At 46.2% G+C, this 17,577-nt stretch overlaps 1 protein-coding gene across 2 annotated transcripts in view; it reads right to left on the reverse strand.

Moving 5' to 3' along the window:
- Positions 1-1,043: 1,043 nt before the first annotated feature.
- LOC135388430 (uncharacterized) overlaps positions 1,044-17,577 on the reverse strand; it is a 40,084-nt gene continuing 23,550 nt past the window's right edge. The window contains exons 1-3 of one of the 2 annotated variants that reach the window (XM_064617992.1): positions 10,549-11,702; positions 4,279-4,363; positions 1,044-3,915 (exon numbers count right to left, since the gene is read on the reverse strand). In XM_064617992.1, coding sequence (XP_064474062.1) covers positions 3,371-3,915; positions 4,279-4,363; positions 10,549-10,578 — 660 coding nt within the window. In that variant the 5' untranslated portion in view covers positions 10,579-11,702 and the 3' untranslated portion in view covers positions 1,044-3,370. Of the gene's footprint in view, positions 3,916-4,278; positions 4,364-10,548; positions 11,703-17,577 lie in introns of those variants that run through there. The other variant, XR_010421374.1, reaches the window with a different exon arrangement.

The following is a 17,577-nucleotide window of genomic DNA, read 5'->3' on the forward strand; positions in this document are numbered from 1 at the left end:
GGGGCATGCTGGAAAGTTCAGCTGTTGTTCGAGATCGCGCGGCACGACACGCTCAAGCGGGTAAGTGTAGTTTCTTGCCTCGTAATGTGTTCGCTATCCTTGCAAGTTGGTTGACAAAAAGGGGCAAGGCTTTCTCGTACTGCATGTGCAATATAAAGCACAAGTAAAAACATTTAGGGAGGTAGCACTGGCGCTCCTTTCTACATTACCGTATGGCCGCGCTAGGCCTCGACACTGCGGTTTCGTTCAGTGACACTTCAAATTGAGTGGAATTGTCTTTTCCTAAGGTTAACGCTGCAAGAAATAGCTGACCTCCTCGACAACGACGAGGAAGACGTTTCTGCCATATATATTGAACCACCAGAAGTGAATAGTTGCGTCTTTGTACGTAACACTAATATTGTGCTTACGCCTGGAATGAGCTGCACAAGACAAGAACGGGGCATCACCATCCACATGGAGTAGGTTCATTGAGATGAACATTCTCCTGGTCCACCGCCTGATAATAGAAGCAAAGGAGTACGGGAACGATAGCAACACTGAATACCCTGACGATATCCAAGCTTATAGTACATGTGAGGGACTGTCCCGATTTAGGCGGGAGCGTGCCGCTTGTGGGGTAGTTTTCCCGCTGTCTCACAAGCCTGCTTGGAGACTGTGTTTTGGCTGAAATGGATGGAAAAGAACAACGCAAAACCATGTTTTTCTACCCCCATGTTGCCCTCTTCCAGCTCACATCTTTCAACAATCTACTCAATAATGTGTTTGCTAATAAGCCAGTCTCACATTGTGGGTAAAGGGAAGACGCATCTCCAAAGATGCGCAATGAACAAAATAAAGAGAAAAAAAAAGGTGTTCCTTCACAAATTTTTTGCGGACAATCTACCAAACAGATTTTAGTTCTGAAAACGGCTACGATATCAGGTGACCAAAAGGAACAGATGTTCTCATTGGGACAACTTCGTAGCTTTTACAACTAAATAGTTAATTAGCGATTTTTAGGTAATTACTCATTTGACGGTTGAGCAACATATTGCCAAGAACGTAAGCCGGCTCAGAGATGACAGAAGTGAAAACAGGATGTCTATAGCCCTTACAGTTTTTGAATGAAAAATATGTATATAGAAGAAAAGACACCCAGTATATATTCACCCCTTCTCTGTTTGCAAACAAATGGCCGACGGTCCTGACTGGCCAACCCCCACCTGACTTCTGGCCACTCTCTTCCTGCCGGGATTTCGATCGTCGATTCTGTGTTCCGTGTTTGGGCGTGTCAGCTGGACTCGAATTCGCTTGCATAAAAAGTTTGTGACATCGTGTGTGATGTTCAGTGACTACTGAAAAAAGCTCGACGCCTTGGCCCAGAAGCAGTACGGAGAGAAATTGTGCTTCGAAGGCAAGCAAAATTCCCTGACCCACTCAGCATGGACGTACACCGCTATGCGTTCAGTGAAAATGCAACATTGTGGCCGACTGTTGACGAGGGGAATATTTTCGTGTATCTTGTAGAGGGGTTATGTTACTATGCAAAGGAACAGTTCAAGTGCTACAAGACGACAGATGGGCACAACTTCTTCGTAAGTGGAAAAGTATGTCACGTGTGCAGTGTGTTGTGCTTGTATCTGCCACAGTTGAAGCCAGCCAAACAGTATCGAAAATGTATTATCCATGGAGCCTAATCCACAGAGATGGAAGAGTTACCGATGCCCATTGCACCTGTATGGCAGGGTAAGTTAGCAATCTAGGATTCGTTTACATTCTTATACTGCAGAAGTAGCTAAATCATGCGTATCGGCCACACACAAAATAATTACTGTTGTTGATGTTTTCTAGCCTTGGCGAATGCTGTAGCCACGTGGCAGCCTTGCTTTTTCGAATTGAGGCAGACGTCAAGTACGGATTGAGCGATCCATCACCAACCGCTGGACAATGCCTATGAAAGTGCGTTGCCTCACACTGCTAGGTTCGTCACCAGTGGAACTCGTTGTTATTCCATAAAAATGGTTTCATTCTTGTAACCATTTCTCAATGATTCTCGACTAATGCAGAGATTAAACGAGCTAAATATGTTTATTGAGAGGAAGTTTCACATGCCTATTAAATGTCTACCCATGCACTGACTGCTGCATCTCACTTCATGCGTCAAATGTTCATGGGAGGCTTGAAGTAAACCACAATTGACCTCCAGTTGCACTCATGTGAGGAGAGTTTACACAGAGTTTACACCTGGAAGATGAGGGGATTTTGCAGGTTGCAGAGTGCGGCACAAACAATAAGCACTTTATCAATGGTGCTCATATCACTGTGTGTGGCCTTTTGATGAACGAAATTGGCAGAACCATTTGAAAAATACGAAATGTTTTAAGTCGCCTTATCGACCATTCCACATGTGTTCGGATGCTTGACGTCTGCCTCGACAATGTTACTTCTCCTCCAGACAGCTGATTTTTTCCTTTTGTGAACGACAGCATTAGAACACTTGCACCCTTTGCTGCAAACATCTCATGGCACCGAAAGCCACGGTCTGCAAGCACCACATACCCTTCTATTTTCTCAAGAAGCTTTGATGCTGCTGTCAGTTGCTTGTGCGATGCTCTCCCTCCCCAGGCTTCAGAGATAAAGGTTATTGCTCCTGTTGGTGAAATTGCCATCAGAAATTTCACAGCATTGTGGTGTTTATACTGTGAGTAGGTTTGGCTCCTTGCTTTTAGGGATGCAGGCTTCAGAATAAAAATTTCAGAGCAGTCAACCACACGTCCAACATTGTCAAACATTGGATCCCTGTACGCATTTCTCAGGTGGCGCCTGACAGCTCGTCTCGATGGCCATACATTCAGCCTCCCCAGGTTTTGCGCAAGTACGTTGAGCCAGGAGTGAAAAATTGGACTGGCACATGACAGAGACACACCAAAACAACATGCCAAGTCATCTGTCAGCAGACCAAGATGCAAACACATCAGAACAATGAGGAACTGTTCTTGCGGTTCAAGGTGTGTTTCAATGTTGGGGCACCAAAATGACAAGATAAAGTTCAATATGACATTGAACATTGTGGGAACCACAACTTGTGTTGCGCGCCCTGAGGGGGCGTTGCTTGCTGTGATATGCTGATAGCATTGCAGGGGGCGAGGGAAAAATGGGATAAAAAGCGGAGCATCGAGCTCGTCAGGGAGAGCTGCGTTGTCTGGCAGTCGCCTGAGGCATTCTGAACTAAGGTATGCAATAAACCTTTTCCTCATTGATGCATTGACTCATGTGGGACGTTCCTTCATTGGGCCGCATGGGGTGTGTGAGCGTTCGGAGAACTGGAGCGGAAGGCGGTTGGTATCAAGGTAAAATAAACATACATTTCTTGTCGCGGTAATCCGCTCTATTCCTTTTCGCCGGGCTGGCCAGGCGAGCGAGCATGGTTCCGAGACGTGGGAAAAGGGTCCCACAACATATCTTTTGAAACAATGCCAGTGTGAAACTTCATACCCTGAACATTTTTCAGTACTTGTTTCGTAGTTGTGTGCTCGTCAAGTGCTTCTTTCAAGACCTTACTGTTGGCTTGGTAACCTTCCATGAGGTCTTTTGTTGTCTGTAGTTCACTGGACAGGGATGCCACCTGTTCTTTGAGACTGCAGTTCTCCTTGAGAATTCTGTCTATCTCTTCTGATGACATCATGGGGTCTGTGCCTGTGTGTTCGGTTTGGTTGGTTGCTAAAGCACAGTTCTGTGCTGACACCGTGTCTTCGTTGAACTCATCCATGGTTTCAGCAAGGACATCACGTTCTGCAGCAATTTCAGTTCTCGCCCTCTTATGCCGCTGCTGAAGACTACTGTACCAGGACAGCTTCTGCTCAGGGTCCTGTTGTTTCTTGAAGAAGAGGGATGAAACATAGCCTGGGTGTGTCGAGTCATCAGATGGCTTCCCTATGCAGAAAAAAAAAAGTGTGTTTAGTACCTGGGCTAATTCACCAGGAGGTCGAGAAAAAGCTGTACTATCTGCCTCTCTGTGGTGCAGCAGTTGCGAAAAACAAGCACGAGACTTCGTTTCTGAATGTACGATTTTATTATTTACGCACATAAAAATTTCTATTATTTCACGCTTACTTTGTTCGCACACCACACATACAGTATCAATGCGCCCGCAGTGCCTCAGTCGGACTTTTCAGCCATCAGCAGACTATGACACAGGAGAGTCACAAATGTGAAGCTAACCCTCACATACGAAGCCCATGCTAACGTTTGGAAATCCGCCTGTCCGCCTTTATAGATCCAAGCAAGAACACGTACCTCGAATGAAATGAGTGGAGCATATTTCGCTGTTGTTGTTCGGCTTCCAGTGATCTCTTCTGATCGACTGAGTCCAGACTGCCCTCTGTTGTGGGTGTCGCAGAAAAGAAAACATTCTTATTTCAGACAGCAGGTTGGTACCTGACCTCATACTGCAACCAGGAACAACGCAGCATGTCCCCAAGAATGAAAATCGCTCCTTAACCGTTCGAAACAGCACGCAACAAACAATCACTCAAGCAGTAAAACAAGCCTCACGGCGTAAAGCAGAAGTCAGGTGGCGCCCTCCCGCTCCAACACACGCAAGAATGGGTGAATAGAGGAAGTGTCTGAAGGCCGTGAGTTAATATACCGTACTTTCCGGTGTATAAGTCTTATCTTTTTTCTTACGTTTTTGGTGGTGTGACTTATATGCGACTTTTTTTTTTTAAGCCGGAATTCCCATCGCCATTGACAGCGTGCGCTATATCCCACCGTGCTACCGTCGCGTAATAGCGGCTTCCACTTCCGGCATCCCCGTTCGCCACGTGGGAACAACAAACGCCACCCTTCACTTCAATCGGAGTCAGGTTCCCGACATGGCGCCAGCTGGTATCCGAAGGAGTTATGATGCGAAGCTTAAGTTATCGGTTGTTGACTACGCAGTCGAGCATGGCAACCGGGCTGCCGGAAGGCACTTCGTCGCCAGTAAAAAGTTGGTTCGAGACTGGCGGAAGGCTGAGACCGCACTGCGTTCAATGAAGTCGACCAAGAAAGCTGACTGTGGCAAGAAGGCACGCTGGCCACAGTTGGAGGAGGAACTGCGAAAGTGGATAGTGGAGCAATGAGCAGATGGTACGGGACTTTCCACAGTACAAGTGCGCCTGAAGGCAAAAACTCTTGCGATGCAGATGGGTGCGCAAGGCTTCGTTAGTGGTCCATCTTGGTGCTTTCGGTTTATGAAGCGGCACAAGTTGGCAATCAGAGCCTGCATGACATTATGCCAGAAATTGCCAGAGAACTTCAAGGAAGAGCTCGAAAACTTCAGGACGTTTGTGAAGCACAAGATTGACAGCCATGGCTTTGACGCGAGCCACATCGTCAACATGGACGAGGTGCTGCTGACGTTTGACATTCCGATGGGACGAATCATCATGGACAGAGGTGAAAAGACCGTAACAGTGAAGACGACAGGACACAAAAAAAAATCGTTTCACGGTTGTGCTCGCATGTTGTGCTGACGGCACGATTCTACCGCCAATGTTGATATTCAAAAGGAAGACCATGCCTGCTGATCCCTTTCCACCCACGGTCGTCGTCCAGACGAACATCAAAGGATGGATGGATGAGGACATGATGAGTGTGTGGCTCGATAAATGATTTTCCCGGCGTCCAGATGGATTTTTCTGTGCGAAGAAGGGGTTCCTCGTGATGGACAGCATGAGGGCTCACATCACTGATGCAGTGAAAAGAAAAATCAAGTCCAAGAACTGTGTTCCCGTAATCATCCCTGGAGGGATGACAAAAATGCTTCAGCCCTTGGACATATCTGTCAATCGAAGTTTTAAAGCCATTCTGCGACGTTTGTGGGAGTCGTGGATGACTGAAGGTGAACACAGTTTCACGAAGACGGGACACATGAGAGACGCGTCGCTTGGCGAGGTAGCAAAGTGGGTGAGCGAGGCGTGGAACGAAGTTTCCGTAAATACAATTACGGCTGGATTTAGAAAAGCGGGACTTATCACATGTGATGACGACTTGGACAACAGCTGCTCAAGTGAGTCTGACTCTGATGATGCGGATGTGCCGTGTGAGCTTCCACCCGAGATTGCCCAAATGCTGATTAGCGACACGGAGGACGAACCCTTTGACGGCTTTTAGCTAGTAGTTCTTGTATATAATAAAACGTGTGCATCTTATACAAAGGTGCGACTACTTATATACGATTTTCTGCGCTAAATTGTGATTTTTTGGGGGACGCGACTTATACAAAGGTGCGACCTATAGTCCGGAAAATATGGTAAAACAATAAGTGAGCCGGAGACGGAAGTTGCATGAAAGGAAGTAAAACAGTTAGTGGTTTAATGCATTAGTTAACAGAAATAATTAACTCTTAGAATTAAAAAGTTACCAGAATACAGATGGTCGACGTTTTAGAGGGAGATGCTCATTCTTCAGCCTGAAGTTTGCAGGGAAACAGCCTAACCTACAGAAAGAAGTCAAACTCAAGAAACCTAAGCCCACTACAACAAAGGAACTGTGGTCGTGGATACAAGCCGCAAACTTTTATCGACGATGGATCTTCCAAGATTTCTCGAAGATGGCTGGCCCCTACTAACCCTAGTCCGAACTGGAATCTTCACCTGCAGCCCTGAATGCGAACCTTCCAGACCATCCATACAGCACTGACGTCGCCACCATTGCTTGGACACTAACGGCCCCTACCACTGGGCAACTGATGTTTCTGCTCTTTCCATCGGTGCGGTCCTGTCTCAAACTGGAGATAACAAAGATGTGGTTACAGAGTACAGTAAGCCATCTCATCCATTAAACACCATACTACTCGATTTGACTTAGTTCGACTTCAGTGTCGAGCATCGCCCAGGCCATCATAATGCTGTCCCCGACATGCTCTCTCGTCTTTCCTACTCTGTTGTATCCTCAACTATCACACTGTCACTAATGTAGCACGAGGACGACCAATGCTGTGACATTCGTCACAACCTTACTGCTGATGCAAGCCTGCAACAAGAATTTTTCATAACTAATGACGTTCTGTACCGTCGTTCAACGTTTGGCCACAATATTACTGTGACACCTAGGGAAGTCTGTCCGGCAGTCCCAGAGCTCATCGATAATGCGAGTAGTCATATGGACTCTGCTTACACATTGGCCAAAGTTTGTGAATGTCAACGTTGGCAAATTTGCCAACAGAACAACCGCCCTACTACCAAATCAGTCGGCAAGTTGTGCTTCATGAGTGTAAGTCATCTCCCGTTCAGTATCATTGTGCTTGACATCACCATGCCTCCAATGACGAACTACAAGTACATTTTAAAACTCATGGACTTTGCCACCCGTTACATAGTGCCCGCGGCAATAACTTCAACGTCAACCAAGTTAGCCGTGAGTCATCTACAGACAGTCTTCTACAGCTTTGGCTGTCCATGGAATGCAGATGTCCATGGCTGAGGCCAGCTGCCATGGCTGAGGACAGCTTTGGCTGTCCATGCAGCGGGACTTGAATCTTGCCAGTATCAGCAGTTCTTACGCCTACATGACATGCAAGCTCAATACTCTGTTGCGTAAGGTGCTGCCAGCAATGGCTTAATTGAGCGCAGTAACGGCACACTTGTAACAGCACTACGGAAAGTATGTGAAGCTCAACCGGATCAGTGGCTAAAGAAACTCACTGAAGTTGCACTGGCTATAAACACATCATGCAATGCAAGCTCCCAGTTTTCGCCTTTTGGCTGGTTTTCTATTTGGCTACGTTCCCAAGCTTCCCAGGCAAAAGCATCTACTACAGAACCAAACAATGTTGCATGACCGTATCCTTCGGATAGTTGAAAATAGGGCAGATGCAGCCCACAACACCAAAAATACCCAGGAAGTGACGTTGCCACACAACACATCGTAACCACAATTTTGAGGTTAGTCAAGTGGTCTCGGTACAGCGTCATGACCCAGTTCTTCATGGAGCAGAGAAGTTAGCACCGAATTCAAGGGCCTGTACCAGATCACGGAACAAAAAACTCCACGGGACCATTGTTGTACAGAAAATTACAGGAACAATGTGTGATCAAAGTGTGATCAGCAAGTAGTGAGCACCTCATGGTTGAAGCATTTTACGTGGACGTGGCACTATACTTTGCAGATGTTGCTAACATCATCAGCACTCCAGCCTAACAGGACTGCCTTGTGCCAGCACAGCCAATCAGGCAGCATCGCAAGACCCTTCAACAACAACAGCCGGAGCAACTGAAATACAACACGAGGTATCAACGTTAAAGGGTTCTCAACGAGAACGCCGACCTCCTCGACATTCAAGGGACCATGTAACTACGGATGACAGTTATGTGCCATATCCTGTCTCCACAGGGACGTTTCGTTTTCACAATATATATGCCTCCGTTTTGTTCCTAAACCTGCCCTTGTGTAGTGCTGCCCTTTGTCACTAAGCATAGGCTTTTCACATAGGGAATTTGTCCACCAGGTGGTCTGCATCTATGGCATTACTGACGGCTCTCATAGCTAGAGTGGCGGCCTGTGAACAACGATGCCTCTGCTGGCGCATGCCACTGCGCACTGTAGAGGAAAGCGTGCTGGGCGAACGCAATGCATCCTGGACAGATCCTGGTCGCACGTCAGAGCAAACGTCAAGGCACACGTGACCTTAAAGATGGCAGCGCCAGTGATCGGCGGCCAAACCGTTTGTAAACAATGTGGCTGTTGTTTCTGTGCGACGTTTTGGATGTCTTTGTATCACGGTAATTATTTTTATCCGATAATCTCGCATTGAAACGAACAGTTTTGCACATAAGGGCTCGTACTGTTGATGACTTCCAAAGTTGTGATGACGACCGTGCGTTAAGACTCACTGAGCCGATGCGATGTACTTAAACCAAGGAGAAATGGGCCACCATGTTGTGGAAGAAGCACTGCATAGTTTACGCTGGCAGAATTCCTCACTTGGGATGCCGACCAAAAAAAGTCTCACAGCGCAGGAGTCCCTGGAACTGCGGTACTTGCTCCCAAGTGACCCTGGCAACTCGGACACCGACCCGGAGGGGGAGCGAAGTACACTGCATCATGACGATGCCACAGATCCTACTGTCGCCTCAACTTCTCAGGAGCAAGGTGTCCAGCCAACTGATGTATGTACAGAGGACCAAAGCTACAGTGGCAGTGACGCAGGTATCGCTGATGAGTGGGGAGATTATACTTCGAAATTTGCAAGCATGCAAGTGGACAGCGAGCTCAGACCGGCAGCACTCCCACACATTCAAAACCACAAACAATGAAAAAAGACTACTTTTTGAAGATCATGACATCTGACATGGTGCAATACATTGTGGATGAAATAAACGAATATGCTGCACAGGACAAGAAGCTCAGTGCACAGTGGAAGCAGCAAAGCGCCTAATTAAATTACCCCTTCCTGGTTTTATTACAGGAAGACAATTTCCGAGTCGCGTTAAGAATTTCTACCCACACGCTCAGACAATCTCAAAATCTGCGCGTTTCGGACAAAAAAAAAATTTGAAGTCTTGCATTTGCATGAAATTTGCATTTGAAGTCTTACAAGCTGAAGAGGGTGGGCGCGCGGAGCGTGCTCCCGCTTGCATCTGGGACAGATATTCGAAAAATTGTTACAAAAAAATAAAAAAAAAAGTACCCAGGAAATTTTTTAATATTTTGAAGTGGACAGGCTGAGCTTCATTTTGGCGTTGACGGCATGTCGCTGTCACGGTGGCAACTTCACCTTTTATGCCTTCCAATATTGGCAATTTTCGAAAATTTGCGTATTGTCCGCAATATTTCGCAGCCTGCTCCTTTAACTGAAGAAATGAAATTTGTTCTACATATTAACCATGTCCACATCTATCAGGACACCAAATTTCATACTTGTGCGTGCTTCCAGTGAACAGGGAAAAAATGCCAAGCATGCGACAAAAACGCAACAATTATAGGCTGCGGCGCGCCTTAAATACACGTTGTCATCCGAATTTATTCACTTAGAACTAAGGGGCAGTGCTTCGTGATCAGTCTGGAAGTGAAAAATCTCAAGTAGCTTGAGCAGTTCCCTGCGGAGAAACCATTAAACGCACCCTACTTTTTGGCCCTGCCTCAGACTTTGGCGCCGCCTCGCGTGAAAGCCGCGTGGAATTCCGCTGAAATATTTTTCTGACGTTCATAATTCAATCATACGAAGTAGTGAAAAAAAAATTGTGAAAGTCCGTGGGGGTCGGGCCACGATTTTGTGATGGTTCTTGCGGAATGACACTGTAAGAATGCTGACAACAGCCTGTGATCCCAGTGAATGCCGAGAGGTTCAGCGGAAAAATAAGGATGGTACTCAGTCCATGGTACAATGTCCACGAACGGTGGAACTGTACAACAACATCATAGGAGGCATAGATCGATTGACCAACTCAAGGAGCGATATGCTGTTGGACGTCGCTCAAGGAAGTGGTGGCACAGGATTTTTTATTTTCTCATTGACGTTGCAATCATCAACGCGTAAATGGTCTGCAAAACTGATAGAAAACGAGAAGTTGACCAGCTCACCTTCAGAAGAAACCTCGCACGACTCCTCATCGGTGGGTACAGTTCAAGAACGCGAACAGGCCGACCAGCAAGCTACCTGGCTAACAAGAAGCAGGTTCTGGAGAGCGTGAGACTGACTAATGTTGGTACAGACCTGCCAGAACAAGGGCGGACATACAGAAGGTGTCGCAAGTGCAGCACAAGGGCTGAAGAAAAAAGAACACACTACATATGCCTCCAGTGCAATGTCCCGCTTTGCATCACTCTCTGTTTCAAGCAGTTTCACCTAAAATAAAGCTGAGATCTTTGTATCTCACGCGCCCTAGCTTAAAGGGGCAATAAACAGGTATACGAGGCGCACTTTGTTTAAATACATTGTGATACGGTGCCGATGATGAAAGTATTCAAAAAAATGTTGTTGCAAAAAAGTAAATGATGGCTCCAAACCGACTGAATATTCACTGCACTCTTTCGACCTTATGCCCCGCCCTGCGATGTCCTGGCGACAATAGCGACACGTCATTTTGACGTCGCGCATCATCAGCCATTTAAAATGCGTGACGCTTATACATTAATTTTGTTGTAATATAGAGATGTGAGGTCAACTCTAAATATATTCCCACTTGTCCAATCCAAGGTAGCCAGTTCAAACTGTACCAAAACCCCGCAATATTCTATTTCACATGTGCACTATGTTTTCTGTGCTGAATTGCTCCACGAGGTCACCACGGCGTTCCCGCAACCGGTTCCCTCGCGAGCTGCAGCTTGTCTCAGTGGGGTCCGTCATTGGCTAGGAGAGCCAAATCTCCCCCACATCCAGCGCCTTGAATTCGGTGTTGCTATACGCTGGAATATAGTGACGTGACCCGGTTCCAAGGATAAGGGGAGGCTCGCGCGGATTATGCTCTTTGAATGGCATTGTTTCGTGTTAAAGACGTTCGCTAGAAGCAAAAGAATTTCATATTTGGATATCGTGGGCTACGTTCTATCATTGGGCATAATAATTAGAGAATGTTCGTCGACCTGTTTTGTGCCCCTTTAAGAACGGCTGAACGTAGTGAAAAAAATTATGCAGTAGACCGAAACTGTTCCCCTCAATGGGCCGTGGGATACCTACTTCCCACTTCCATGTGCTGCAAAACAGCGATACACATTTTTTTCTGTGTATTCTGGTGGTTCTCCCGAATGAGTAAATGAGATTCGAGTTCACTGGACCTAACAGAGAAAAAACTAGCCCGTTAAAAGGTTAAGAATGTGATGCAAAAGTCATAATCCGTAATATTTCTTTTGCAAGCACTGATCACATTGTGAACTCATTGATTGATTGATTGGATCTTAAAGGCAGAACAACAATGGTGGTCATACTGCGCCAAGACAGTGATAAAATAAAGAGATAGTGATTTTTCTTGCTTTTTGTAACGGGAATTCGATGCTCAGGATGTTACGTATGCACAAGAGAAAGCAGAGCAACATTTGAGCTATGCCCAAGCAGTCCGCTGCAGAATATGTGTTTCTTTTTCTCTTGCAAAAACAGGTAGGGTAGTTCAAGCGATATAGCCGCTTCAAAGTCGAAGCGACATAGCCGCAATAGTATTTGTGGTGGACTTGATTTATTTCTTGGCGGGTCGACATTACGTTCATCAGGCGTGAAATGGCACAGTGTCGGCTGCACACGATGTTCACGTCACTCTGTGGATTAGACAGTTATTTCAGAGCCAGCAACATCAAAAAGGGCAAGGCACTGGTAGACGCCGGTCATCTGCACAACGTGCGCGAGATCCGAAGCGGCGGGAACATTCAGATTGAAGGATATTGCGTGCCTCAGACACGAATAAATGATCGGAGTCATCATGTCACCCTAACATGTGAGTATTGTTTACTTCTGCACAGACTTTCCTTGTCTGCAAACTACACCTGGAGATGCAAGTTCACGAGCGTGATGTTTTTGCTCAGCAAATCACGTCGGCGCTAGTTCGCCGTAAATACGGCTCGGATACCTGCACGTTTGAATAAACACATGCATTTCACTTCTCTTGAATCATGATTATATTTAGGGAGTGACTTTTTCGGGTTAAACCCGATTCCGCCCGGTTATTCCCCCCGAACTGACCTCCGACCAATTCGGGTTAAACCCAATTTCACCCCGAATTCCAGTCACTATAAAATCCTCAAGTGGCGTTTCCACTGAAGACGGACAAAGGTCGCCACGTGTAACACATGTAAGAATGGGTCACTTACGTTCCCAGCAATACACCCGTGTGTGTCAATACTGTCTATGCCTTCGGGGATTATCACTGGAAGGTCACGATCCCGCAAAAAAAAATTCAAAAAAGAGAGAGAGGGAGATTAGGAAAGGACTTAATAGACAAGAGGAGAAACAAAAACACCCGATGACATCCGAAGGCACAATTATCGCCCGATTTCTCCCCGAATTATAGATTTAAAAATACCGCCCGATTTTTACCCTCCGAATCTGAGAAAGGCATTTAACCCGAAAAAGTCACTCCCTAATTATATTAAGTAGGTCACTTTTTATGGCATGACTGAGCCCGAATTTCAGTACACACGTAAGTCCATGACTCCAGGAGCCTGTAAAGTGGCATGCACGTGCAAAGCAGGAGCAGCCGGAAAATGCAAACACGCCGCAGCAGTCGCAGTCACAGTGCAGCAAGAAGATGCCTCAACAAAAATGAGCCGGGCACAGGAATGGGGCTTCCCAGCTCATTCAAAGCAACACACCTATCCGAAATTCGCGCGTGCATCCGCAAGTATTTCCGCAGGTATGTAGCTAACAGATAAGATGGCGTAAATACAGGCGAGCTGGTGGATGAGATCCATGGCGACAGAAGCCTGAGCTATGGGCAAAACACGCAAAGATGTAACAGATAGAGCCAAGTGTGTAGCCAAGTCACTGAGGGTGTTGATGCTTGCTAAAATTGGTTATTATCAGTGATGGCCAGTAGTTAACTACATGTAGTTAAACTACTAGTTAAACTACCTGATTGTAGTTAAAAAGTAGTTATCAACTACTTGCAGAAATGTAGTGTGCAGCTACTAGTTAAACTACTATTTTGAGTAGTTAACTACAGTAGTTAGGTTACTGCAGGCGCCACTACTTCCGATTTTGCCGCAAGCTTTACGGCACGATTGTGCTTCCGACTTTTACCTTGAGCTACTTGTTTGATGAGAACGGAGGTGCAGAGCAATTGTGCCGCGTGCATGTGTACTAAAGCTTCACTTTTATCACTGCTTGTGATTCATATTTAGGTGTCCAAGAACACTATAGAATGGGATTGGTGTTGATGGACAACGCTAAGTAGTTAGAGATGTAGTTAAAATACATTGCAGTAGTTAAAGAAGTAGTTTTAACTACCTCCCCTGAAAAGTAGTTGAACTACTAGTTAAACTACTCGAACGCAAAGTAGTTAGTAGTTATAGTTAAACTACTGTAGAAGTAGTTAGTGTCCATCACTGGTTATTATTGAACAAGAGAGAACTGATGTTCTGAGGCTAGAACAACATAGAAAGGACAGAGTGTGGAAAGGAAAGAGCTCTGGACCGGTAATCCAGAAGATGTGGGTTCGAGTCCTACCAGCTGGCTAACCTTTTGAGTGACTTTCATCTTTCATTGTTGGTTATTATTATCCGCGCCCGGTGTGGCTGAGATAGCGCAGCTATAGCTTTATGCCTTGACAAATGTGGCTATGCATTTTGGCAGGAGCACATACAAGAACATCCCTTTTTCAGACCTGCCGAGTTACGTTGATGAGGTTCCTGTAAGACACGTAGTGGACCACTTTGGCGGCGGCATGGATTGCCCATTGATAGATATGTTAAAAGCAGAAGAAAACTCAACTGACTCCGTGGCGGGAGATTTGGGAAATACAGACTCCCCAGTTGTGCGAGACAGCATTCCGCTGTACAGTTGGGACTTGTCGAGGCCAGTGTTCCCAAACTTTACCAGTACCATAACTGCAAAAGGGGTCACACTGAAGAGGGAGACCTTCCTTGACAAAATTTGAGAGGCAGACAGGGCTCTCTACCTTGAAGAAGTGTCTGTCAGCGAACTAAATGTCGCAGTAGTCTGCACGGAAACGGTGAAAGACAGGTCTGCATGGCTCAGGGCTCGTGAGTTTCGAATTACAGGAACAAAGGTGCCAGCCATAATGTGCACTGATATTCTTTCATCACATCTCGGCACAAGCCCTCTAAATGTAAAAAACAAATGTAGTAGCATCTACTGTTTTACAGAGTCACCAGATATTAAGGTGGACTCGCTCTCTAGAGGAGTTGGCGGCAAAGGTGGTGAATGCCGTGCCAATCAGGACGACAGCAATGGCATACGGAGTAGCCATGGAGCCCTTGGCAAGGCAGAAGTTTCAGGCGGTGTCTGGGGCAGCTGTTACAGAACTTGGTCTTGTCGTGGACCATAAGGTCCCATGGCTTGCGTGCTCTCCAGATGGTGTCTTTCGGTATGCCTACATCCTACAGTTCATGTGCAGGCCTATGTTACTGATGAAACCACTTCCCTGTGACTCTTTTCTAGAGATGAGAACGGTGACATCTGCCTCTTAGAAATCAGACGCCCTGACGGCAAGAGGAAGGGCAGTGTGCTGGACCCCCCCCACACACACACTTCTGTGTTACCTGAAGAAGGATTCTGACTACAGTCTGAGAGAATCCCATCAATATTATAGCCACATTAAAGTGTCTTTATTTGTTTTAGGACTTCAGAAATGCACGTTTTTTGCAGTGATGAGTTTCTCCAGCACTCCATTCCACAGCTCAGGGAATTCTACTTCCTACATCTTTTGTGAGCATTAGTAGACAGTTACTAATTACCAGTGTGAACTTTGTTGATCATTTGTCCCATCGTAGACACAGTTTTATTTATGTTCCATGTGAATCTACAGGGTGTCTTTTTTTAGGCGATAGATTTTTCATTAAAAAACTATAAGGGCTATAGACATGGTGTTTTCACTTCTATCATCTCTGGGCCGGCGGACATTCTTGGCCATATATTGCTCGACCATCAAACGACTAATTACCTAAAAATCGTTAATTAACTTTTTAATTATAAAAGCTACGAAGTCGTTCCAATGAGAACATCTGTTCCTTTCGATGACCTGATATCGTAGCCTTTCTCAGAACAAAAATCCGTTCGGTAGATCGTCCGCAAAAAATTTGTGAAGGAACACTATTTTTTTCTTTACGTTCATTCATGTTCTTTTGTTCATTCCGCCGGCCCAGAGATGATAGAAGTGAAAACAGCATGTCTATAGCCCTTATACGTAGTTTTTTAATGAAAAATCTGTATCGGGTAAAAAAAGACACCCTGTATGTATATTTTGAATTCATACAGTAAGCCATTGTAAAGGTGTACATGCGGGAAGGTTGTTCCGAGGCTGAACGACGTCTACTAGGACCGACCTTTCAATCCATTGCAAAGGGCACTGCATAGGTCATGCAAACCTCCGAAGGTCTGATTGTTTGATTTAATGAGAGTCCACTGTGCTTGTGTTTTCAGATACATGTTTATAGTACCACATTTCAAAAGCAGTAAAAGAGGAAGCCATTTGCAGATTGATATGCAAGACCAGTAAATAAAGTCTTGTCTGCAGATACTCCATCATCACACTTTCGAAATATGCCTGGCCTTAGGTTCGGTATCACGCATATCATGTGCAACACCTTGTCCATGTGCTCCGAAAGGTCATGCGGAATCCTTTGTTTAATATATCGAAGATCCGTAGTCTCTGAATAACTCTCTCCACGTGTATCCTCACGGATGCAGTTTCGTAGGTTGCTTCTACTTCTGCGTCTGTGAACTGTGGCTTGGTGGCGAACAAGGCATGACTAAAGTTGCCTGCTGTTGGCCAGGCATGCCACACTGCGCAACCTTCAGTGTCTCCATCCGAAGCTTTTTTAATTTATCTTACTTGAATTCCGTGTTAGCGCCACGAAGTAACCGCGGCTATGCACGGCATACAGACGTGGACTGATAGAGAGAGGACAGCAGGAAGGAGTAGGCGACAGAGGGATTAGTATGCGTCCTGGCCCGACTTCAAGTGGAACTGTGCTGACATTCGTCTGGAAAGCCTGATGGAAAACCCTGGGAAAACCCCAGACAGCACAGCCAGTGTGAGGATTCGGACCCGCGTCACCTCCCAGTCTCGACTTGGAAAGCGGCCACACCAACCACTATGCCATGGGAGCTGGTCCTATCCGAACCCCTACAGACTGCTAAATACCCAAAAGACCTGCAAGCTAGGCTGCCAAATATTGTGCGACATTCCATGTGAAGACACACAAGTACTCACAGACAGAAAGTTAACAAACAAGTGGAATGCTGTCCGTGCTGAGCCAGCAGTATGAGTAGGAATGCATTTACCATCAAGATTCAGTTTCCTCGCCATGGGGCACTTGGAAGCATGCAAGCAGGGGGACGATTACTTATGCATGATTGAGTGACAAAATTGAGCAACCGCACCTGTGCAGTCACGAGGTGAGACACTAAGATGTTACGCCGTCGGAAAGCTTTGAGTGATCAATACGTGCACAGTGAAACTTATAAGGACAGTCGCATTGGCCCCATATATACTCCAAGATGGCGCCCAGGTTGGAATCATGCGCTGTTTGCTCTGAGAAGATTCCCAGTAAGCAACAGTCCCTGCGTTGTTCCGAGTGCGCACTGTGTTTTCACGTGACATGTTTAAACCTTCTGAGCACCGAATATGAAGAACTGTCCGCCGGTAACGCACCATATGTCTGCGAAACTTGCTCTACATCGGCTTCCGACGTTAGGGTTAAGAATGCCCCGACCCCGAAAGGTTCTGCCGCTGATGACGATCTTCGCACCTTGCTGTTGGATCTCCAAAAACAGATGTCGTTCCTGACCGATGAAGTGATCTCCCTGCGCGAAGAGAATAGCACGCTCAAGAAAGCTATGAATGAAGGATTCGCGGCGACCACTATACAGCTGAACGGTGTCCGGCGTGAAATCGGCAAGATGCCCCCGGCAATGCAAGTGACCTTACCTCAAGGGAGTTC

The sequence above is a fragment of the Ornithodoros turicata genome, chromosome 3 (assembly GCF_037126465.1).
Source record: "Ornithodoros turicata isolate Travis chromosome 3, ASM3712646v1, whole genome shotgun sequence".
NCBI classification, from domain to species: domain Eukaryota; kingdom Metazoa; phylum Arthropoda; class Arachnida; order Ixodida; family Argasidae; genus Ornithodoros; species Ornithodoros turicata.